General features: G+C 36.0%; 1 protein-coding gene across 5 annotated transcripts in view; it reads left to right on the forward strand.

Annotated features, from left to right (window-relative positions):
- ADGRL2 (adhesion G protein-coupled receptor L2) overlaps positions 1-24059 on the forward strand; it is a 171752-nt gene that overhangs the window by 142099 nt on the left and 5594 nt on the right. For 4 of the 5 annotated variants that reach the window (XM_085303480.1, XM_085303485.1, XM_085303483.1 and 1 more), the window contains 10 exons: positions 925-1047; positions 1301-1506; positions 2586-2759; positions 3754-3963; positions 5038-5258; positions 6597-6663; positions 15118-15209; positions 17094-17262; positions 21008-21136; positions 21553-21649. In XM_085303480.1, coding sequence (XP_085159606.1) covers positions 925-1047; positions 1301-1506; positions 2586-2759; positions 3754-3963; positions 5038-5258; positions 6597-6663; positions 15118-15209; positions 17094-17262; positions 21008-21136; positions 21553-21649 — 1488 coding nt within the window. The remainder of the gene's footprint in view (positions 1-924; positions 1048-1300; positions 1507-2585; positions 2760-3753; positions 3964-5037; positions 5259-6596; positions 6664-15117; positions 15210-17093; positions 17263-21007; positions 21137-21552; positions 21650-24059) is intronic. The other variant, XM_085303484.1, reaches the window with a different exon arrangement.

Genomic DNA, 24059 nt, shown 5'->3' on the forward strand with positions numbered 1-24059 from the left:
CGCTGAATTCAGCAGACTGTTGGACCACCGCTGCTTGCCACAAGCTGTCTCTTCATGAGAGCAGTAGTGCAGTACTGGCCTCGTGCAAAACTGAATAGGCCTGCGCTAAATTCCAAACACACAGCCACATAGGGGTTTTAGAGGATCAGAAATCATTCACGAACTCCATACCTTTTGTAGGTCTGTGTAYGCAATTTAACATCACATACAGACTTGATAAGAAATTGACTGTCCTGACCTATGTCATTTTCCAGATCCAAAAGAATCCGGCCTTCAGTGATAATCCTGTGAAAGCTCCTTTATATACCGTGTGGTATAAAATTAGAACTTAAGTAAGGATGAGTTGCATCTGAGCTTTTACTTTAAAATACTTTTTTTTAGCAAAGAAGTTGTCTTACTATAGACCTTTATATAGAAATAGAAAAAAGTTACGATCTTCTTTAGATGTGAGTACTGATTTCACTAAATACGCTGCTTGAGTGTATTTACCTATTCATTTGCTGACTGTTTCAAAACCTTATTATATCTAAATCAATACTCAGAGATCTGGATCTGCTAGCAGTGGATATTGTACAGGTTTATGGAGCTTCAAAATAAACATTTCTTTGCAACACTTGCATTTGTGGTATTTTTAAGAAGGGTTTTTTGAGCACACATTAAGAAAGGTTTGATGTCATGTTTTCACTATTATAGAGCTGTCATTTCAGTAGTGTGCACTAGATTTAATTAAAATTTAAAAAACTAAGCCTGTGTAGTTGAAATATGCCAGTGCAGATCTGTCTTGTGGAGGCAAATAAGGACAGCAGTGTGAGGAAATTAAAGAAAGAGCAGGGGGAAAATACCATCTCTGGGCATATTGCAATCTGGCCAAAGACCTTTTCTGCATCCTTCTTTTAATACTTGTTTTTTCTCTGGCCTGCCTAGTTCTGGATGTTGCAGTGCTCATTACTGAGGGCCAGGTGCAGGACTTGAAGTTTCCTCAGGGCGGTAAAGGCGGCAATTCGATTCAGCTCTCTGCAAGCACTGTGAAGCAGAACAGCAGGAATGGTGAGTCTTGGGCACRTGCATTAAATTTTATAAAACCTGCATTATCTCCCCTAGTTCAAAAATGAAAACAAAACAAGACTGTTTAGTGAGTTTTCTTAAAGGTAGCGCAGATCTGGGCATTTTTCTTTAAATCCGTAGCCTGAAAATGCCCTTCTGTTTGCCGATACTTTGTTTTCCATTCATTAGATTGCAGATTGGGCTCTCCAATGAATACGAATTTCATGGCGTGATAATGGGAGCTTTTCTTTTGTAGGATTAGCAAAACTGGTTTTCATCATTTACAAAAGTTTGGGACGTTTTCTCAGTACGGAAAATGCAACCATAAAGCTGGGCAGCGACTTTGCTGGGCGGAATAGTACCATTGCAGTGAACTCCCACGTCATTGCAGCCTCCATCAACAAGGAGTCGAGCCGGGTGTACCTGACAGATCCTGTGCATTTCACTCTGGAACACATTGATGTGAGTTAYGCTCATGAATTAATGGGAAGGTCATAAAATCAGCACAACAAAAAAGCAATGCAGAAAAATAACCTTTTTTCCATTTCAATTTTAAAAGTTGGACTAGGTCAAAGAYGCAGATTTAGTTAAGTCTGTGAACATAAAATTAAATGAGCCTAGTTCAGTGATTATTAGAACTTAAGTGTATTCTTAATGAAAGCTAATGCAGTAATCAACATGAAAATGTAAATGACTAATTTATTTCTAACTGAAAATTAACTCTAACCTTGGTAGCAGGATAGAAAATATCAACCATTAAGATTCTTGTTTGTTTGAGGTAGGAAGTTTAAATGACACTTGAACTTTTTACATTGATTTCAGACAGGTTCTGGAAACTATACAAATTGTTTAAATRCATTTATTCAGTGAAAAACAGAGTATCTTTGTCGTGTTTATGCTTCAAATTTGTATATATCTTCTTCATGATAATTTATTTTACTTATTTCTTTGCTCTTTAAATTGGTCCTTTCTGTTTCATGTTTCACATGGGAAAACTAAATGAGCAGTATAGGCATGAAGAAAAGATGATTGGATTTTCCACCCATTTTCCATGGTTTTTTAAATCTGTTTTGATGTTTTTTTCATCAAAATAGATAGACATTGAGGATTTAACTTCTTTCTGATCTATATTCGCATGACTTTGGCCTGACCAAAGGTGAGAATCATAGGAAAGAGAACATATTTTTAAATACTCAGTTGTAGGAGAAATCTCTTCAGAATAAATTCACAGCCCTAATTTTGCAGAAAGCAAAAATGACTATAATGTACCATCAGTGCATAAAATTGTAAGATGGAAATTGTAATTGTTTAAAAATGGGTCTACAGTAGTTGAGACTGCACTTTAGAGTGTTTCGGACTATAAAGTCCCTTTTAAACTAGATGCCTTCCATGTATAACATAGTCCACAATTTTGCTGATGAAAAACTTTATTGTCCGAAACATGCAGTTTAATCTAAATTAGCCTTTCCACGTATTAAACAATTGTTACTGCCATTTTAGTATGTAAAATCCTCATTTTATTTTATCCTTTTATTTCCCAGCCTGACAATTACTTCAATGCAAATTGTTCCTTCTGGAACTACTCAGAGAGGACTATGATGGGATATTGGTCAACTCAAGGCTGCAAACTGGTTGACACAAACAGAACTCATACAACCTGTGCTTGCAGTCACCTAACCAACTTTGCAATTCTTATGGCTCATCGGGAAATTGTGGTAAGTAGTAACGTTTCTAGCCATGAGCAGGAAACAAACCTTTTAAGATTTAACTTTAAATTTTTAGAAAGATCCAAAACTTCTGATTTTTCTCCAGTATTTTTAACTTCTACCCACTATTTCCAAAATAACTGTCCATTAAAGATGGTCAAAAAAAGGACAAGAGATTTCTTCAAGTCATATTGTAAAGTTACTGACCAGCCTTAGAAACATTTTACGGACTTATAGGTGAGACTATCTGTAGGGGCAGCTGTGCAGCCTATTCTCTGGAAGCGTAAGTGCCAGCTCTTCTTACGATAGGAAGGTCGAAGAGCTACCTTACTGGGTTTTTGAATGCCTGTTTGTACTCTAAAATTTTGTTGTCTAGCTAAAGTACTTACCAGATGTCAAGAGGCCCAGAGTGTGCACTGTTCGCAAGGTTATAAGGCTTTTCATAAACCTATTGTATTCTGAAAGGTCGTTAAAAAAACAACTGAGATGACAAGAGTGAGTTTGCTGCAAGTGAAGCAAGGACCCGTCTTAGAACTGGAATTCTAGGTATAAAATATGCTGCATTTTGTCCTAATTGCTGTGTCCATTGTTAATCTTAGCCATCTTTTCCAATGTGGAGTTGCAGGCCTGTACGAAAGAACATGTACTCTTAGAAGAAGGCCCAGGGAAAGCTCTCCACTTGCATTAGAGACTAGTGGTGCTTTCAAAATGTTTTATCTCTCTACTTGTTCTTGTCCAACAAGTTTTCAGTCAGTCATAGGAAAAGTCAAAATGCTATCTGATTGGCAAAAATAGTCACCTTTTGCATTTCAACCTGCTGTTCTTCTACTTAACCTAATTTTGCTCTTCTGAGAAGCTGACTTGAGGCTGATAAATYGCAGAGTACGTTTTCCCCATCTCATATAATAGCAAGTAACTTTTCTGGATGCTACCTGTGAAAATAGATTTTCGTTTATACTCATAAAGAGTCATATTAATTTTCCCCATTCTTGATTATTTCTAGTACAAAGATGGAGTACACGAATTGCTCCTCACTGTCATCACCTGGGTGGGAATTGTCATCTCTCTTGTTTGCCTGGCCATCTGCATCTTCACATTCTGTTTTTTCCGTGGCCTACAAAGTGATCGTAATACTATTCACAAGAACCTTTGTATCAACTTATTCATTGCTGAGTTCATTTTCCTAATAGGCATCGATAAGACAGAGTACAAGGTAAGTCTTCTGTGTGTGTACTGATCTTGTTCTCTGAACTGACTGTTTGAAATAAATGAATTAAAACATGACAAACTGCCAAGTTTTCAGTGTTCTGACACAGCAAGGCTGAAATAAAATGAGAAAATATCTCATGATATTTAGCGCCATGAGAAAATAGGAGAGACATGCTCATAAATAGTATTTACAGTCATCAAAAATATTACTGTGGCCTAATTTCCCAGTTACGCTAGTGTTTCTTTTTCAGCTGAGAAACATCAACTATTAATGAAGCAGGTGGTTTAAACTTCTGAAAGAGGAGCTGAAATTAAGTGTTGACATACTAGAAAGATATACTATATGTATATATATATATATATATATATTCTCTCTGTATAGTCATGTATGTCTATTGCCATTCTTTTTATATGTATATACACACATACATGCGCACACAAATGTACACACAGAGCCTTATTTGTATATTTACCCATTTTTTACACTGCACATTCACGTACTTTTTTAGCAGTGTTGTTGAAATTAATTGTGTCATTCAGAAGTTATTGACTTGAAATTTAATAATTTGGTACAGCTTCATCTAGTACTCAGCCAAAGAGGAGAAAACATTTATTGGCTTCTGGTATGACATTATAAACTTCCAAAATAAAGAATTTGATATTACAACAGAAAAAATTTTCGCTGACTGTTTGATAATTTTAAAGAAGCAGTATTACATTATGCATCTAAAACCAACTGTTATGATTCAGATTATCTAAACTGTAAGTCCTATACCGTATCAGTTTCAAAATTAAAAGATTACTTGTAAAATTGAATAATCTACTCTAAAAATAAAGGTATAAATAAGTTTCCATATTTTTACCTGTGCATGTTAGCTGAATATATTTTCTGCAGCTCCTGTCAAAACATTAGTACTTGCAAATATTCAGTACCTATTTTAAGATAGTGAAAATGTTCCTGGACTTGTGAAAGATTATCAGAAAGAAATACATGCTGTTCTATTGTATGCTGTTTAATTTGAGATACAATGATGTGAAGATTTTGTACTTTATATTTTCCTCGTATGTTTCCTTGCAGATTGCATGTCCGATATTTGCAGGCCTCTTGCACTTCTTCTTCCTGGCAGCTTTTGCCTGGATGTGTCTAGAAGGAGTGCAGCTTTACCTTATGTTAGTAGAAGTTTTTGAAAGTGAATATTCTAGGAAGAAATACTATTATGTTGCTGGCTACCTCTTCCCAGCTACAGTAGTTGGTGTCTCAGCAGCTATTGACTATAAGAGCTAYGGAACAGAGAAAGCGTAAGTAATTGCAAGTGACCTGAGTGTTTTTCAAGTGAATAATTTTTTAAAGCCTGTTAGCTGTCAGAGGGTCCCTGACAGACTAAAATACCATCTGAAAGCTTTATTGGTAAGAGAATAGTGATGCTGTGCACAAATTACAATCAAGTCTTTTGTAATTCTGTAGGTTCAGAGGATTTGTACTCTAGAGAGACCAGTTCTAAATTATGGTCTTTCTTTTAACACAAAAGATTGACCTGAAACAAATTGAAAAAGTAAATAACTTTTTTAGCCTCAAATGGATATTAAGTAAAAATTCTTCTCAACTTAAAGTATCAGACAGGCTTAACTACGCAGTTTTAAGCTAATGCTTCATTAGATCTCTTTGTTCAGCTGGCCCTCTAGCTAACTCTTATCCTGAGTTATGACAGTACAATATTCTAACCCATATGTTTCACTTTGATAATATTTTATGAGGCAAGTAGAGCAGGGTTAAAATTAGCCCCTGTCTTTTATTTATAAAAATACAGATATGTATATAGAAAGTGACATAAGGTAGGCAGAGGACATTTCTGAGAATTCAAGTTGCTGGAGGCATGAATTTGCCTTCCAGTATTGTTTGCTTTGTACTCTGATGAAATTAGTTACAGAATGGGAAGATACTGTTGACTACAAGAAAGCAGCTTGATTTTGCTACTGATGAAAGACAAATAAAAGTGATTCAGCAGGGAACTGGGGTGTACGAAAAATGAATCACTAAGTGAAATCAGCCCTAATAAGTTTACGCATCATTTGGTCCAGTATCATATGTATTCTTTCTCTACCGTTCAACTCCCAGTTGGGGTATTTTATTTAAACCATATTGTTTTTCTGCAAAACATGCATCTGAACATTTTCTGTACTGTGTTCCTCAGGGATAAGCACTTTGCATATGATATAAAGTTAAAAGCAGATTCTGAAGATTGCCTGGAAAACCTATGAAAAATAATATATTTACTGATTTTAGGTTCATTAGTCCATGGCAATAGCTGTGACTGAGCCTTTTAATGAAAGGGGAAAGAGCTTGTTTTGTTTTTATTTCCTTTTTTTTATTTATTTTTATTTTGTTTTTATTTTTATTTCCGTTAGCTATTCCTAATGATGCATTTTCAAGATTCATAGTGTTACTAAACAGGACTTAGTGGAAGAGTTGCAGGCTAGGARAAACTGTCCATGATTAAGTCGTACTGTGTGCTGTTTATCATGGTTTACTAAAGAAATATTGGTTTTGGAAGCATTTTTGCACTTTCCATTTATTGGACTAAGGAGCTAATGCAGTTATTCACCTTTCATTCTCTTTTTTCCTTTTTTTTTCATTAGTTGCTGGCTCCATGTAGATAACTATTTTATCTGGAGTTTCATTGGGCCTGTTACCTTTATTATTCTGGTAAGGACTTCATTTTTTTCCTTTCATTCTAGGTTGTCTTACAGCAGAGTTAAAAAGATTAAATCGTTATTTGCAGGACATTTCATGAAAATGCTTATATACAATCTGTAGTGTGAGCAATGATCATAAAAATGTTTAGAAATCTCAAAAGTGTACTGACTCAATGATTAATTGTTAAAGCTGTGGTGGTGCTTCAGCATAGTCATTTTTTTCCTAATGCTTTGAACTCTGAAGGTCATATTGACATGTGTAGTCATATGAAAAATCAATAAAGTACTAAACACAGKTTTTTTTTTAAAGGAGCCACTATTGCACACATTCCAGGAATTTAACTGCTAATTATCTAACATATTGGAACTTCTCAAAAGAATGTTTAAAGGCATTCAATAATTAAGTAAATTTTATATTTCAGTGTTCTTACGCAGTATTTGTACGTGTATTTGCATATGCACATTTTTCCATGACTAATTCTATATGTATTTATGCTACTTGTATGTTAGACATACAAGTTCATTTGTTCTAGTATAAATAATAGAGCATTGTGCAATCAGTAAATAGCTTAGACACATTCTTCCAATCTGTTGAGTAAATTTGTTGTGAACATATGCACCCATATGTACACCCAAAAGTCTGTGCCGCATTGTCCGTTTGAGATTGAATGTTGTATTCATACACTCGTTATCCATTTTCCTGGCATTGCTGCAGTCAGTCCAGGGAAAAAACACATCCCTGTTAATTCGGACTGATAATACTGACACCCTACAACAAAGTAATTTGCAAGGAAACTGAATGCAAAGTGTGCTTTTTGGTTCAACTTAGCTTTCTCTGCTACTTCAAGATCTTTAGAGCCTGTCTGTGATTAAGAAATATTGGAGAAGGCTCATKCTAGGGACATAACTGGATACACAGAGATCTTTTTTCTAACTTCCGATAATTTGGAAGGATGCGTTTGTTTTCATGGTTTTGAAAGTTTAAGTAACTACCCRTAACCTTGCCTTTACACAACAGTATGGTTATGAAAAGTGACAGAAGTTAAGTTTAATCCTCTTTCTCCAAATTCAGGAATTGTATTTTGTCATTATTATTTTTTCAGCCTTAAGAGCAACTGTCAGKCATAATTTTAAAATTTCTGACTTTTATAGATGTACATGCCAGACTTGCTATTTAAATGCATCTTTTGTACCTTATAACTTACATCAGTTCTCCATATAAAAATAAACTGATACTATACAATTTTGGAAATTTCTGTAAAAGAAGTATGCGACCAATCTTTCATAGGTAATTTATTCCCTTCTGGCATCTTCAGATATTGAAATAAGCTTATCTGTGTGTTTATTCAAAATAAGTTTATCAGCGTTGATTTTACTCTATTTATATGAAGAACTGTTTTTAAACCTTAAGTAGTTACTTAAGAAAAAAACAGTTGTACAGTGTAGCAATTGTTTTGGTTTATAGGCATGTTTTCAAAGAAATAGGTTTAGGTGTTCATGTGTGTATCTATTGAATTAGAAAGACTATAGTCTTTGTAAGATACATGTCTAGACCACCAGAGTTTATCCTAAATTATTCTAAATATATTTACAATTAATTCAAGTCTAAGATCAGTCAATCAAAAGATATACTATTTTCAATATGATAGGTGATATTTTCAGCACATAAAGCTGTTTCTTGCAGTTGTAATTTTTACTGGAAAATTGTYCCAAGTTTGAGGTCACAGTAGTTGCGTTACTCACCTCAAGTCTGCTTGTGTGGTGAGAATTTTGCTTTTTGTGTCTAGCTTTTTATTTTATTGTTACTGCGATTATTTTGCTAAGTCACCTCTATTTCTCTCTCTTACTTTAAAATAACATTTAATACAGGAAGCTTTGAGCATTGCTGATGGCTTTTTCACTTCCCCACAACCAGGTCAGAGTGAGAGTAGAGGTGAAGGACATTTAATCATATTGACCATGTACAGACATAGTTCACTGTTATTTACTGGCCATGACATTATTATCCTCCAGCAAATCATTTAGGCTGAGAGGCAAAAGGCCTATGGGAGCAGTATTCCCAACTTCAAAAATATGAAACAGCAGGTAGCAATCACAGCACAGTTCCTGGGAGTAATTCTTCTCTAGCAATTGCTTTGCCCTCTAATCGTCCCAACTGAGAAAGCAAAAGAGAGAGTGCAGGAAGAAGTGCAAGAAGTGTAATGACTGAAAAATAATATGTCGTGTGCAGTGTAACCRGAGGAGAGCCATGTTTGTAGTGCAGCATCCTTCGCATCAGTAGCATATAAGAATTTCACCTTAGTAAACCTTTTAACATCTTAATCAAATCATTTTTCTGCTTCTCATTTTGACTGCACTGTTAAAAAATATGCAAACTCTTTTTCGACAATATTATTTACTACTTTAATTTACAAATTTTTTTCTGCACTCATGTCTGTATACAGTCTTGCACAAGATGAGGGTGGGAGGTGAGGAGGGGAAGGCATGAAGGAAGACTGTCTTCTGAGGAACCTTCAACTTCACTATTTCTATAGCCTGTCATGCCTTTGGGCACCAGGGTTATTATATCTATGAGAAAAGAGCATGTAAGTAATGAGCGGTGGGAAACCATTAGTATGCCTGAAATGGTTTAATGAAAGCTTGGATCATGACACGTCAGGAGCTGTTCTTATCATTTGGACAGCTCCATCTGCATCTTTAATAATTAATTCAGTTCAGTAAGAGTTCAGCTTGCGCTCTCATTTAGAAGCCTTCTTCAGAGAGCACCTCTCTTGCTGCCAGTCCCAGCGAGAAATAGGCTTCTGCATGGCTAAGAGCAAAGATCTGGAGATACAAGAGCAGTTTTAGAGCTGCATTTGCCAGGTAACAAAAACTCTGGGGAGCTCAGAAAGGGTCAGAACATGTGCAGTTCAGCTAGGTTACTTCAGAGTGGTGTTTCTGTTCTTCTGTCTTATCATATCCATGTCAGCACTGCAGGCTGTGTGCAATGAATTTTAAGCTGCTAAGCTCAGGTGGACGTGATTCAATTGAGCAGGTTGACGGCTATAGAACAAACTCCCGTAATCTGTGGTTAGAAAAGTCTGAATACTTTGACTTCTATGTAGATCCATGTTCATTCATATCCAAGAAGTGGGGGAAGTTTGTTTGCATTTTGTTCAGCCAAAACCACTGGAGTTGATTCCTCACAGATGGAGGAACCAATGTGTTAGGCTAGCAAAGGTTGTTCAAACGAAAATTCCTGGGATGTTCTGTTTCATTGACATGGAAAAGATAGTTTCCTTTTTCACACAGACTGAGGTGTTACTTGAGCAAAGTACCTACAGATGCACACATACATCTAGCTTCACATATAAAAATAGACTATGAGCTTATGCATATAAATAACATAAAAGTATCTTTTTATGGTAGACACCTGATAAATTGTATTTATCTATTGCCTGTGGGGGAAAATTTGTCATCATTTTTGCAAAACCTAGCTTTATCTGGCCACTACTCCATTTTACCTGGGACTAATTCTAGTCCGTTAGTCTTCTGTGCAGGTTATTACTTCCACATTTTTTAAAAGTTAATTTGACTTGAAGACATTCCCTCCACCAAAAATTATATTGGCTTCAGCTGCCATAGGGGCAAAATTCCATCCTATACCATGTTTCATGTCCAGTATCTGCTGCTTTTCCAGACTAGAAATGGCACTGTGTGTGCTAGATAGGAAATAAGCATCAGTTTCCAGTGTGGTGAACTCAATTATTACTATAAAAGTTCTTCAAATTTCGTATTTAAAATAATGACATTTTAATTCTTTTAATATGTTCCTRATTGTCTTTCTTCCCCTCAGTTCTATCCAATTATACTTGTCATTTGAAGAGATATGTAGGAACTGATATTTTTGAAAGTGCTATTCTTTTTTTTTTACTTTTACATAAATTTCTAAAATTAGAGCGTAGATTAAACCAGTTCTCTATGTAATCCAGTATCCTCTCATAGTGGTTAATGTATTTCAGAAATTAGAGCAAGAAACTAGTATAGACATTTATGAAATACTACCATCCARTTCTTTTGCTTATTCTTACCAGCTCGTGTTTTGAAGTGCTTGCACGTTACAGCTCCACTTGCTGTAGCTATGAGTTCTGTCACTCTCAGCATCACAACAGAACGGACAAATCCTAATCTGGTGCCTGCCTGACTCCTAAATTACTATTTTCAGACTTCTGAAGAAGACTGGCTTGATTTTCAGAAAGGCAACATGAATAAGGTTTTACTGACTTTACTAAAATTAGGACTCCAGGACTGCTTGCGATGTATACGCCTGGCCGTTACGTGTGCTTACAAGGTGTATTCATATATTCTTTTTAGCACTGAAGTAGCCAGTGATGCTCAAATGTAGASTTTGGTTCATTTGAGACAGATGCAGCCCAGTGGTCAGGATGAGGACTAGCCTGTCACTAGTCTGTTATCTTCTATGATGGGAAGAAAAAAACATAGGACCTCCGAGAAGGAGAAGTATGCCCTGTGCAGTCGTGCCCATCTAACAGGGCCCTTCCAGCAGCCAACATRCAGCAAGTAGAGTGGGGGAGCTGTAGGCAGCGCATAAGCTTCCAGCACCATATCTGAGCGCTAAGAGCCACTCATAATGGTGGGGAAGGAGAGAATCAAGATTCACATTTGAGATTAGATTATGATATTTACTGTTTCTTACAAAAAAAGATAAAAAATTGTTTGGGCAGCAAATGGACTTCCTTCGAGAGTCCTTTCAGAGCAGCAGGAAATCAAAACTCAAAAGTTGTAGTTTAAGTTGAAAACAAGATGCTGAAATCCAGCACAGCTCTTTGAGTCACCCTGTTAGCTGTATTGCTCATGCCACTGGGCCTTCTTCGGGCATGTGAAAAGCTCTGGGCCTTGTGATGCTCCTGGGGAAGTAGAAGGCACTGCGTTTGGTTAGACTAGCTCATTGTCAGAGGCCCACTTATTTCCTCCCAGGTTGCTCCTGGAAGCCCATCTTGCCGTTCTCATGGGCCTTTATGTGACGTTGGTGCTATTGACTCTGTGCGTTTGTGCTGAATGAAGAAAGGTGTCCCATTCAGGAGGTACATCAATGTTAGCAAACACCTGCAAATTCATTTCCTTAGATTAGTAAGAATTCAGTCATTGCAGAATCACGAAATAATTCATGCTGGAAGGGATTGCAGTAGGTCTCTAGTTGAACCTCCTGCTCAGACCAGGTTGCTCAGGGCTTTATCCAGCTGGGTCTTGGAAATCTCCAAGGATGGAGACTGCACAGCCTCTCTAGGCAAACTGTTCCACGGTTTGGCAGTCCTTGTGGTGAAAAAGTTTATCCATTTACAGAGTTAATGCAGATGAATGCAAAAAATACTAAGGATATTTCATTCCTGTACAAACTTCACCCTACACATATTTCTCACCAAGAAAATAATTTAGCCATTTCTTCTAAAAGTAATTATTCTCCAACAAGTTCCTTTCCCTTACTGCTTAGTGTCTTGTGTAATAAAATGGCAGGATGCCCAAAAGTCTTCAACTCATGAGTTCCTTCAAAACAATCAATTTCTATTGCAAGAACAGTGAGGGAGCCAAAAGTGTATACATCTACAGAAAAATTTGGTTACCGTTTTTGTAAGCAGGCAGAATAGGCTTTTGATAATGACACAGTGTTTAACAGAGATGCCAGTGTATTTGAACAAGTGGCAAATGATGGTCTTTGCTGAAACTGAAAACTATGTAATATTTCACAGTGATGGAGGAACAAGCATCATATGCTCTGCTGTCATAGTTACTTTGCTTTCAAAGTACAATAATTTGCTTTTGTTTTTTTCTTTCTTTTCGTAAAGTGTCTTCTTCAGCTACCATGATACAGCATTATTATTTCAGTGGCCTACTTCGGTGTTTTGTTTCCTAAATTAGAATTAAAGTGTTTATTATGAATCTGTTACATACAGCTATTCCCTAATCCAACAAGGACATACATGCAGAGAGAGCAGAGTATCTACATAAAACCTTCTTAGCATGCTGGAGCTTGGCTCAGGCTCTAAGGCAGGGCCACGTCTCCTTGCATGTCACTGAAGGAACCTCAATATATAAATACAAGCGTTTGTTTTTTATATATCAAGCCAACGCTCCAAGTGTACAAAGAAATCAGAGGATAAAACCCTTTCCTTTTGTAAGGCAGTCCTTTATGGGCTAAGCCATGCCTGTTAGTTTTTGATCCAAGAATGATGTTGCTGGTACAATACAGGATACTCCAGGGTAGCTACTTAGGCAAGGATTAGCTTCCAGCTGTGCTGTAAATAGTATTCTGATCTGGATTGTGCACTCCTGGTTACATAGGTTGCAGCCAAAGTTAATTTACACGTTGAGATTGGCATGGGGCAAGTCTGTTTTCACAAAAAGTAAATCCAAGCTACATTTTTGAGGTGAGCTGGAGTTGTTCATATTATGTCAGCTATCACAACACACAAGAAACATTTGTAAGTGTAGAAGAACCGAGTCTTTTCATGAAAAGGCATAGAACTGGGAGCCAGATCATATGCAGAACCCAAGACCTGTTTCTGATGCAAAGGGCAGAGAGAAGCAACTTGTTTTCTGACCTATGTGCCTTACACAGTGGAAACCTCAAGGAGAGGAACAAAAGGATCACAATGATAGAATGAAATGTTTCTCAGCTGCTTAGTCATTACCCATAAGGATCATAACAGCTAATCAACAGAGTCACAAGATATGACACATCTGTCACATTCTGCARCAATGTTGCTTACCTGTGCCATGCTTATTTTTGCACTTGAATGTGAATTATTTTCTGTCAGTTCTTGAAACACACACAGAGGAAAATTATGAAAGCTTATTTTACGTTAATCACGAAGTACAATTGTAAAGATATTTCACTGGTGAGCTCAAAAAGCTGACCAACTCTGATGTGGTATTAAGAACTGCATTGTGGTACATAATATCCATTCCAATTTTGAGACAGCAGCAGCAGTGATAATTTGATTGTGTTTAGCTGTGGGAATTATTTCTCTAGTATACGTCTTTATTAATAGTCTCTGATCAGAGCCTTTAAAGCACTCATCTTTTCTAAATTGCTAAGACCTTATCTTTATTAGGTTTTGAGTGACATTTCTGACCACTGTGGTGCAGCTGGAGGAATACTTCCAGTATGAACCAGTATCCCCAATGTTAGAGAGGATCCAAGGACTTTGATGCTGTCTTGAACCAAAGGCTCCCCAAAAYAGGAGATGGGCTTGATCAATCTTTAGTAATCGTTTTCAGATATATAGGGAAGATTATAAGAATGGATTATAATCTTTATCTGTTGAATATGTATGTTATAAGTATATTCTCCCAGTATATTCTCCCAGCTTCTGTTAGCTATTAGTTTAAGGTTTTCTTGTGGACCACTGTACCAGTGGATAAGATCGGATATCTTCTCCATGAATGGACATAGCTCTCATAGCTGTTAGCGTTTTCAACCATATAATTGTATTTGAGTTATTTGCATGATATAGGACAGCACACACTAATTATTCCAGTGAACTATACACATCTTTTCAAGCCATATTGTGCAGGCATCTTTACATTTAGCTTACCTATGGTCTTCACGTGCTTTGAAATCAATGGGAGGAAGGCACCTAATACCATTGCTGTCTGTGATTCTGTTTCACCATATGAAAACTATACAAAATTACCTTTCAGTATCTTCTCCTGGGTTATCTATATGAATGATACAACAAGAATGAGGTGGCATAGCCTGTTCCTTCAAATAGCATGCAGTCTCACTTCAATAAAATCCAGACTACAAAAGGAATGGAGGCAGTAAGAGGGCACACCCAGAGCATATATGTATGCCACTGCTAAGTTTGATGCATTTGCTACATCTTTGTGTTTCTTTTCTTTCTATTTTATTTTATTTTTCTATGGTTACGTTTGAGCTGTTTTAAAGACCAGATTTTCAAGATTTTTCAGATGTTTCAAGACAGAATTTGTGGGAAACGAGGGGAATAAAAGCAAGCAAAGGAGAAAACATTTCAGAATCACGGGATGGTACAAAAGCAGCTAACTAGTATTGTTGAGGGTAACTGTAGCCCTCCGAGAAAGCCAGTGAGATGAGGAACAGGAGCAGAGCGGATAGGCAGAGGTGAACAGGAGGTGAGAGCAACTGAGAGCAACATGCGGAAGACAGAGCCTGACTGGTGGTGGCAAGTGTTGGACACATGCAAAATATGACTGCTTCAGAATGATATAGTTAATTTGGGAAAATTAAGTAAAACAAGGATTTTTAACATTTTTGCCCCTCACCTGTATTTGCAATCACCACCTACAAACTGACTGATAAAAGTTACCCAGTTTAACTACATATTTGAAAATAAACTGCAGGGTTTTTGTTTAGTCTGTAGCATCATTATTATTCAACCTATTACTTGAAGTAGTTTAATTTTGTTGTTATCTGTTTTGACAGCTGAATCTTATCTTCTTGGTGATCACATTGTGCAAAATGGTGAAGCACTCAAACACTTTGAAACCAGACTCTAGCAGGTTGGAAAACATTAAGTAAGTGCTTTGTGTTCAAGTATGAGAACTATGATTATTTTCTGATTGCTGAACTGATTGAAAGCTACTCTCCATTAGGAACACATGCTTTTGTCTCCCAGCAACTGCAGATGTCAATTAGAAGCAAACAGAACCAATCCTGCTTTCGTCACATTGTTGCCACAATGTCACAAACATTGGTCGAAATTAGATAATTTCAGCCTGGAACTAGTGCCAAGAAACTGTTTCACGGAAATACCACTGCACTGTAGTAATTTCATTTGCATTTAAAATGCAGTTCAAAAATGATGTTCCTGTTTGCATGGCTGAGATGATTACATTAAGTTTGTTTTGTTAAATGACTTTTTGATTTAGGGATTCTGAGCAGTTTCTACTCGTAATCCTGTTCTCCCAAGAGAATTGACTCTATTATTATTGTTAACTTGAAGATTATCTGCTGTTTTCATGTTAATTTAACAAATGTTTACTTTGTCTTGGTGCTGTACTGCGGTATCCCTTTTGCAGAATAATACAAGTGTTATATAATTAAAAAGACTTTGACAGCTCTTGCTTCTTTAGATAGTCTTTTAGTATATAGTATTTAGCTTTATGTTGTACTGAAGGTTTTTGTTATCAACAGTGAAGGGATGGTGCAACTTTAGATCTCTACGGGTTGGATGTGAAAGGGTCTTACAGATATACTTTGAATGCTGAAAAGGCAAAGGGAGACTTTCAGTAAGGCTAGCATTGTGAATTAGATGTTATAGATAGGCCAGTATCAGCTTCATTGCATGTTGCATGATGAGAGAGAGAGCTAATCTTTAGCATCTCTCTCTTTTCTTCCTTTTCCTCTTTCTGTCTTCTCATCCACACCAGTAATTACCGTGTTTGTGATGGCTACTATAATACGGACTTACCTGGGTAAGATAGAACCCTACATTAACAAACTTCTAGCATGATTTTTAACTTTACAAACTCGGTCAATATTGTGGATTACCCTTAATTTTAAATAACTAGTTTTGAGATACCTGATTTGCTAAAGTATTTTTAAATATTATATGACTTTATAATTTTAAATTGCTTGCCTCTGCCATTTGAATTTCCTAATTTTGACTAATTTTTATAGACAATTAAAATGCTCTTATTAATTTCTGTTTCAATTCTGTCTAATAATTTTGTTTCTCTTTTCTGCTTATAATGCTTTCTAGCTATGAAGATAATAAGCCATTTATCAAGTAAGATCATTAGTTAGATGTGGAATTCACTGACTAAATTCCCTTTCCCTTTCATCCTGTGCCGTTCTCTACAATTCCTTTACCTTAAACTATTCATGATGGAATCTCTTTTAGACTTTATTCTGTAGAGCAATATACATATTTTTGTCACATTTCAGCAGGGTTTCTTCATGCGGAAGTTAGATCATCTAGCTTCAGTTTAGCTGAGTTTATCAGAGCATTAAAGATTTGGGCTCTAGGCTTTTAATCTGCTGTTTAACCTTTGTGCATTTGTGTTACATTATTTGGCGTCATATGGCAGCACCACTGTTTAAAATCTATGGTGTGATTAGTGGCTAAGCCAGATTTATCAATCTCTTTTATGAAAGCAGATAAAGCAATGGAGTAGCTGGGGCTTGTGCTATACTTTTGCATTTCAAAATAGTTTTGACATCCCGTGCAGTTCTTGAGAAAGAAAAAGGTCATATCTACTCTTGCTGTTTTCACTGGAGACTAAAAAGTACCAAATGGAATTGTTCTTTCTTTAATAGCTAAAAGGTTAAACCCAAGGAATTTTTATATTTGAATGTGAACCTAGTAAAAGTCAACTGCGGGAACTGAAATGTTAATATTGGATTTGGTGACCTGCATTTTTGTAAGTAGTGTTGCTAAAATCAATTTTCTTTTACAGATCCTGGGTCCTGGGTGCATTTGCTCTCCTGTGTCTTCTTGGCCTAACATGGTCATTTGGCCTGCTGTTTATCAATGAGGGGACTGTTGTGATGACATATCTCTTCACAGTATTTAATGCTTTCCAAGGAATGTTTATTTTCATCTTTCATTGTGCCCTACAAAAGAAAGTAAGTTACTGAAAACATTTACACGTGCTCCCTAACCATCAAAATAGGGTTACCCAAATACCTTTCTTAAAAAATAAGGAAAAAAATGCCATTTTTAAGAACAGGAGTATTTTAAAGTAGTTTGAGGAAGAGACTAGGATTCTAAAACAGTTTTTACTGTGTGCTTGTGGAAGTCATTGAACTGCTCTGTGGCCTAGGCAGGTTCAGATTGAATGTRGCATTTCCTACCTGGGCTTGACATTTGCTTAAAAGTTTTGCAGTTTGAGGAAGAAACAACTATAGTAAATGTACTGCTTAACACAGGCAATGCAGTATATATGATTCGAGATTTACAGCCAAAAGTCATTTTTGCGCTCACAAAACAAATCCCGCCTGCTCTGCAGCACTGCAAACAAAGCATCATTTACAACAACACTGCATCTCAGCCTAGAAACTCTCTATCTGTTTAGATCACGGTAGAGGGCCTCTCTTGAGAACCTATTAAGCTGCCACATCACCTAAGGGTGATAGGCAGTGATGGTGATATGAGTGCTTGTTCATTACAAAATTAAGAGAGATCTAAAAATTAATTTCATTATGAACTTCAACACACCTTAGAAAAAAGAAGTCATTAGTGCTAAGCAGCTGCTAATGGGAGAGTTTTCCCAAGATGYCAGTGTTTCTGCTTTTTTCAGGTTTCCCCCAGCAATCCCACAACTATCTTCTTTTAATCAGAGAAATTGGGAGCCCCTGGAAGGAGAAAATTCAGCCTTGCCCACAGTGCTGGTTAGGTGCCCCAGCTCAGGGGATGCACTGAAGATAGGTCGGCTCCCCTTCACCTGATGGGAGCAACGGGGTCCAGAAGGAGCAGATCTACTGCAGAGAAGGAGGTTTTGTAGGGGAAAGAGGGACRAACAGAAGAAGGAGGTGAAAATCACAGCAGGAGGAAATTCTCTCAGGATTTCTTGCACCCTTCTCTTTTACAGACTGAGAATGGAGGCTTCCATGAATATATCAGGGGGGTTTTAGTGAAGGATAAAAGAAGAAAAAAGCTCGTAATCTGCCTTAGAAGGCATGGCAAATGAAAGCAAACAAGAATTGAGAGGGGAGAGGAGTGGTAAATGTCAAAAAACTCCACAGAAGACCTTAAGAGAAAAATGCAGAAAATCCACAATTTGGAAATATCCAATTTGCGATATTTATTTTCTGAACATTTTTACCAGTTTTAGACTGAAGACCTAGCAATTATTAACTCCCATTATAATTTGCTCACTAGAGACATAATTAACTGATATTTTGAACATGGTTTGAGACCACTGGATAAAGGGTTGCTATGTAAGTGCAAGATCACATTCTTGCATGTTCTGAACTGTAACAGCTCTAACAGTATCAGTGTCTATAAATTTGGCATAGACAATGGCATTCATACATATTTTAGGAAAAGATCTGGAAGATAGAATTTTATCAGGCTGAGTATGGCAGTCCTTTCATTTTTAGAGAACAAAAGCACACTTAGATAGGAGACTGAGTGTAAGAAAAGAGGAGGAGGAAGAAAATGCAAACATTCTCAAAATGCAAATAATTGCTAGATTAGGGTTTCTTATAATGTTACCCTTTTTAGTATTGGGCTTGAAAAACAAAAACAAAAACAATTTCTTTTTTTTTATTTCCTTTTGCAATTGTGCATTGTTTTCACATATTAAGTGAAGTCAGCAAAAAAAATATTAAAATACCAGTCAAGTGTGAAAAGCATAACCTACAGCAATAAGATTTATACCTGAAAGAATGTTAAAGCTGCCATTTAAGATTTCTGAGTTTCAGTGCCTTTCACTAGCTATCGTATCCTCTGTCTGCATAGCTAATGTAGTCTTTTTATTCTGTTATTACTAGTTGGTCACTAAATTGAACAGAGAAATAGATTTGCGAAAGTGAAAACTATTATGTTTCCTGTTCCGACAAGATGATAGTGCTGTTGCTTCCATCAGTTTCCAACAAGCTGTAATTTAGAAATAATGACAGTGGAATGCGCGGTACTGACAGATAATGTACATTCACAGCAATAGAGGCATTAGGCCAAACCAGCCCTGGAGGGTGGTATTTGGGTAAAAATACAGTTTTGATTGCTRTTGTCTCTATGCTATAGCATTTCAGAGCATTTAATATCTATTAATGTTCAAGAATATATTTTCTTAGGTTATACCATCTAGTGATGATATACATGGATTTATATTCTTCAGAATACAAAGTCAAAGATTATAATTCTATATGTATGCATTTYTGTTTTCATTTTTTATATGTATTTGATGTTGGTATAGATTAAAGATATGTACTTAAAGTACGTATAGTATGTCTTTATAAAATGATAAATCACTATCTCTAGATTGAAGTTAAGGCGCTATTCAAATTTTCATCTACCTTGTAATTTATRAAAACATCATCCTGTATATTCTGTGATTAAAATTCTTGGAATATTGAAAGCAGCACATAACATGAAAATCCACACTATTTTGATTTTTCTCTTTTCTCCTTGTTTAACATATAACTTTCTTTTGTCCCCTGTATTCGTAGGCAGGCGAAATTTACCATTAGCCTAATTCTGATTTTTTCATAGAAATTCAGAAATCTCCAGAAAAGGCACCTAGATATGCAAGCACCTAAAAGATTTATGAATTTAGACTTAGGCATCTTTGCAAATTTTATCCGTTGTTTCTTTTCAGCGATCCTGTCATGCTGCCAGGATGTGTATGCACTCTTATGTTAYTTGAAAATAGTCAGTGTAGCAGTCATCAAATTTGAAGGAACTTAATGCTCTGTATACTAATCCTGATGGCTTTTATGACAAGTGTTGACACATATAGTTAATGAAGCTAAAGTTTCTAGTAGTTTGCTGGAAATAAAAGCTGAATAAATGTAGGCCAWATCCTAAAATTATTGCTTAATTTTGTTTTGTTGCTCTTTTGTTGAACAGAAATCTCACATATGTAAGTGTGTTCAAGTTTCTAAATTCAGTGAGCACAGACAATAACGAGGTTTTTGTTTTTTGGCCCTAAAAGTGAAAGATACGTCATTGCCCAGATGTTACAGTTCAGATTTTGACTCTGTAGCATTGCCAATGCCTCTACCAGTGTAGTTGGTGCTCTGGGTAGCGATGGGCAATTTTATTTGGGAGTTTTGTGCAAAGCTGAAGCAGGTGTGACTACAGGAACTAGCTGAAGTTTGAGCGACACAGAGTAGCTTTATGTAAAAATGTGTTTATAGCTGAGAGYGTCCATTCACTGGCATGCTTTCTTGGAAGGTGATAACTGAAACTGGCAGTAACAACGAGTGCAAATGCAAATTACATCAGCCTTTCTCACATGCAAGGACAGGAAGATAGGCCTCTTGTGACTGCTGCACCAAAAGCTAAAAMGAAAAGAACTATTCTCAAATAGTATTTGATCTAACTATACCAATATGAAGGCACAACAAAAATAATCTCCTACATAACACAGTGGCAATTATTTAGACATATCTAAATGAAATGTGTGGAAATGTGTGTATCCTTTGGAAATAATTTGTTCAAAAATCCTGGCTAGCCCCTTGTAACAGTGCCGCTAACTAGGGAGAAGTACCTGATTCTGTTAATAGCCAGCATTTCAGTAGAAGAGTATGACTTAWGTGCTTGAAAAATATTTGAACTGTTTGAATTCAAAGTTCATTTCTTTTTGCCAGTGAAGATATTTGATACTGTTTTTTTGTACTAAGTGTTTCTATTTCTTTTCTGTAGGTACGTAAGGAATATGGCAAATGCTTCCGACATTCCTACTGCTGTGGTGGGCTACCAACGGAGAGTCCCCACAGTTCGGTGAAGGCATCAACAACAAGAACTAGTGCCCGCTATTCCTCTGGCACTCAGGTAACAAAGATTTTGTCAGCATCTTTTAGTTATCTTTATAAAAAGCCTACTGAGATGTGTTCCAATCAGATGCACTAATTGTCTTCTCATTATAATCATCTAGATGGTAAATACCTAGTTCTGCATGCTAGAGTAGATTCCTTTTTAAACATCTCCTTTCAGTTTTTTCTAATACAAACACCTTATTTTTCTTGTAATTGGGGGCTGGTTTATTAGGAAGGTTTATACCATCATGTTTCATATAAATGAAATTTAATAAATTAGATTTTTAATAATAGAAGAGAGAGTTCTACTACAGTGCCAGAAAATGGCTTATTTTAGGCCAAAATAAATATGAATATTTTACATAACAGCACATAAGCAGAAAAAAATCTTTTTTTAACTTATGCTTTTGTCTTATTKGTTTATGTTAACAGAGTCGTATAAGGAGGATGTGGAATGACACTGTGAGAAAACAATCTGAATCTTCTTTTATCTCAGGTGACATCAACAGCACTTCAACACTTAATCAAGGTCAGTCACTGGGAACATTTCAGTTTTAGAAGACTTAGAATTTATATAGATTTTATACCATTTAACACAGAAGAGTTGAAAAGAGTGCGTTGAAAAAAATTCTGGAACAAATGATCTCTGAAAGCAGAGTTTTAAAGTCACCCAGCAGCATATTTTAAAACCTTGCTCCCTCAACTGGCCCTCTGCTATAAGATGAATTTCTCCATTCGTGGGAATGTATTTAAATAAGCTTCATCAATAATTTAAGTTAAAAGCAAGATCATAATTTTAAATCTTTACTAATCTTTATAGGTTAAATCTGAAACAGAAATATGAATGCAGGAACATTTTAATGCATATTTGAGTATGATTCCTAGGTGCAGAAATTTTCCCAGTGAAATCTAATTGATATCATTTCTATGCAAAAGATGTCTGTAAAGCATTTATCTTTTTATTACAAAGAGCATCGTATCTGTCACATGGGATAGAATTCAGATTTTCAGGCCCAGCAAAGCCAAAGCTCCAAATTTTTTAATTGAAACACACTTCTGAAATCCCTAACCTCATTCTCATGTCCAGTTAGAAGACAAAGGTATTAACTGAGACAGAATGTCCCTTTACTTTTTCCCTTCCCTTTTTTTTTCTAAGGCAGTTTGAGCTAGTAATAGAGGGAAGACTGCTGTGCGCGAGCCACACTGTGTGCACAACCACGTCCCTTAGAGAAGAACATATAGGCTTGATCTCATTCCAGGCAGTTCCTGTCCAACTGAAAAAGTTTCTAACAGCAAATTCACCACTGTCAGGGCTGCTGTAGAACCCTCATGAACCATAAGTGGCAAACTTTCATTCCTTGTTATAAAATTCGGTGGTAGGGATGTGTGTTTGACTCACCTTTATTATGGGAGTATAGTTCTTTGCAAAAGAAAAAAACTCAAAAAGCAAGATTCTGCTTTTGCTATTTGACATATAGAAAGTGGATGAGACCTGTATGTCCCACTGCTCTCCCATCTCAATCTTTGTGATCCTCTATCAAAATCAAAATCAACTAATTTCTCTTTAGTAAAAAATATATTTTTTTTTCATGGCCAAACAAGAAGTACTTTTTCTTCCAGTGCCTTACAAAAATTCCCTGAAAAAGCCATAGGYAACAATCTGGGGTTGCACCCTGGTTTGATTTCTATGGGACAGAGCTGCTTCTTGCTTCAGAGCTCAAGTCTGAAGTCACTGGAGATGACTAGAAAAATGAGTGGTGTTATTGTTCAATTWTAATATTATCACTATCTCAGTGAAACATACCTTTGAGGGTAATTTAGCAATTAAGAGCAAACGTCATTTTTCCTTTTAAATAAATTCAAGCTTTTAAAGGTGGCAAAAAGTATTGGATAGAATTAAAATAATCCTCYTGCCATAAATTAGAGGTAATAATTCAAACAAAAATAAAACATAGTACACAAAAAGAAGCAACATATATTTCAGTTAGTATTTCTAGTAATAAGTAGATTGTAATTGGAAAAGGCTATGATAAAGCCTTTAATTGTTGACTGAATTAAACCGTCAAATAAGATTAGCATAATCAGGCAATAAAATAATTCTCTGAATTTCAGCATTTTATTGCTGCTTGCCACTTGCAAATATCTGTGGTAGTACAAAAGTATTAATATTTAGAATACGTTACCTTTACTATTGCTTCATAATCCTTATAAATGTAACCACAATATAAAAATATTGCTGACTCTTTAGTTGTCCTTGGGCCTGTGATACACTGATCCTGATGCACTGCTGTGCAGTGCGATAGAAGAGGGAGTAGAGTTTTACCTTAAGGAGATGTTTAACAAGTATGTTTTAAATTACAATGTTTTGTGTGGTTTTTCTGTTATTATTTCGGCTCATTTTTATTTTGGTAACTAGAAATCACAGATTAACTGATTTTTAACAATTTTCCAAAATACAGTGTTAATAATTACCCTGTCATGTAAATGTTGCACTAATATGTAAAATTGTTTTTTAAAAATCTGTTCATTCATGTAGTATTTTGCTTCATCTTGCACTGTTTGTAAACTGATTGTTAGAAAATTTGTCATTCAAGGAATTTTTTAAAATTTGGCAGATAGATTTGTAGCATGAATGTCCCAAGAGAAAATATGAATGCTCTGATTTCTTAGAGCAAATATTTTGCTTTCCCTCCAGCATGCATACTTTTGCATATACTAAGATATTCTTCTTGCAGTTTGTCATCCACTGTCTGTTTGAAAACAGGGATTCCTTTCCACTACCTGTGTTTGTTTAGTAAAGTGAATAACAACTCTGATACTATCATTAGGGAATTTTCAGTACCCTTAAATTTAAGAAAATCAGTTCTCACAATTCTGGACAGAAGTGTGCCATACTATAATTTTTAAGTTCAAATAGCTTTATTTAGCACCTTGATCTY

The sequence above is a fragment of the Rhea americana genome, unplaced genomic scaffold (assembly GCF_003343005.1).
Source record: "Rhea americana isolate MKP2758 unplaced genomic scaffold, rheAme1 scaffold_2, whole genome shotgun sequence".
Taxonomy (NCBI): domain Eukaryota; kingdom Metazoa; phylum Chordata; class Aves; order Rheiformes; family Rheidae; genus Rhea; species Rhea americana.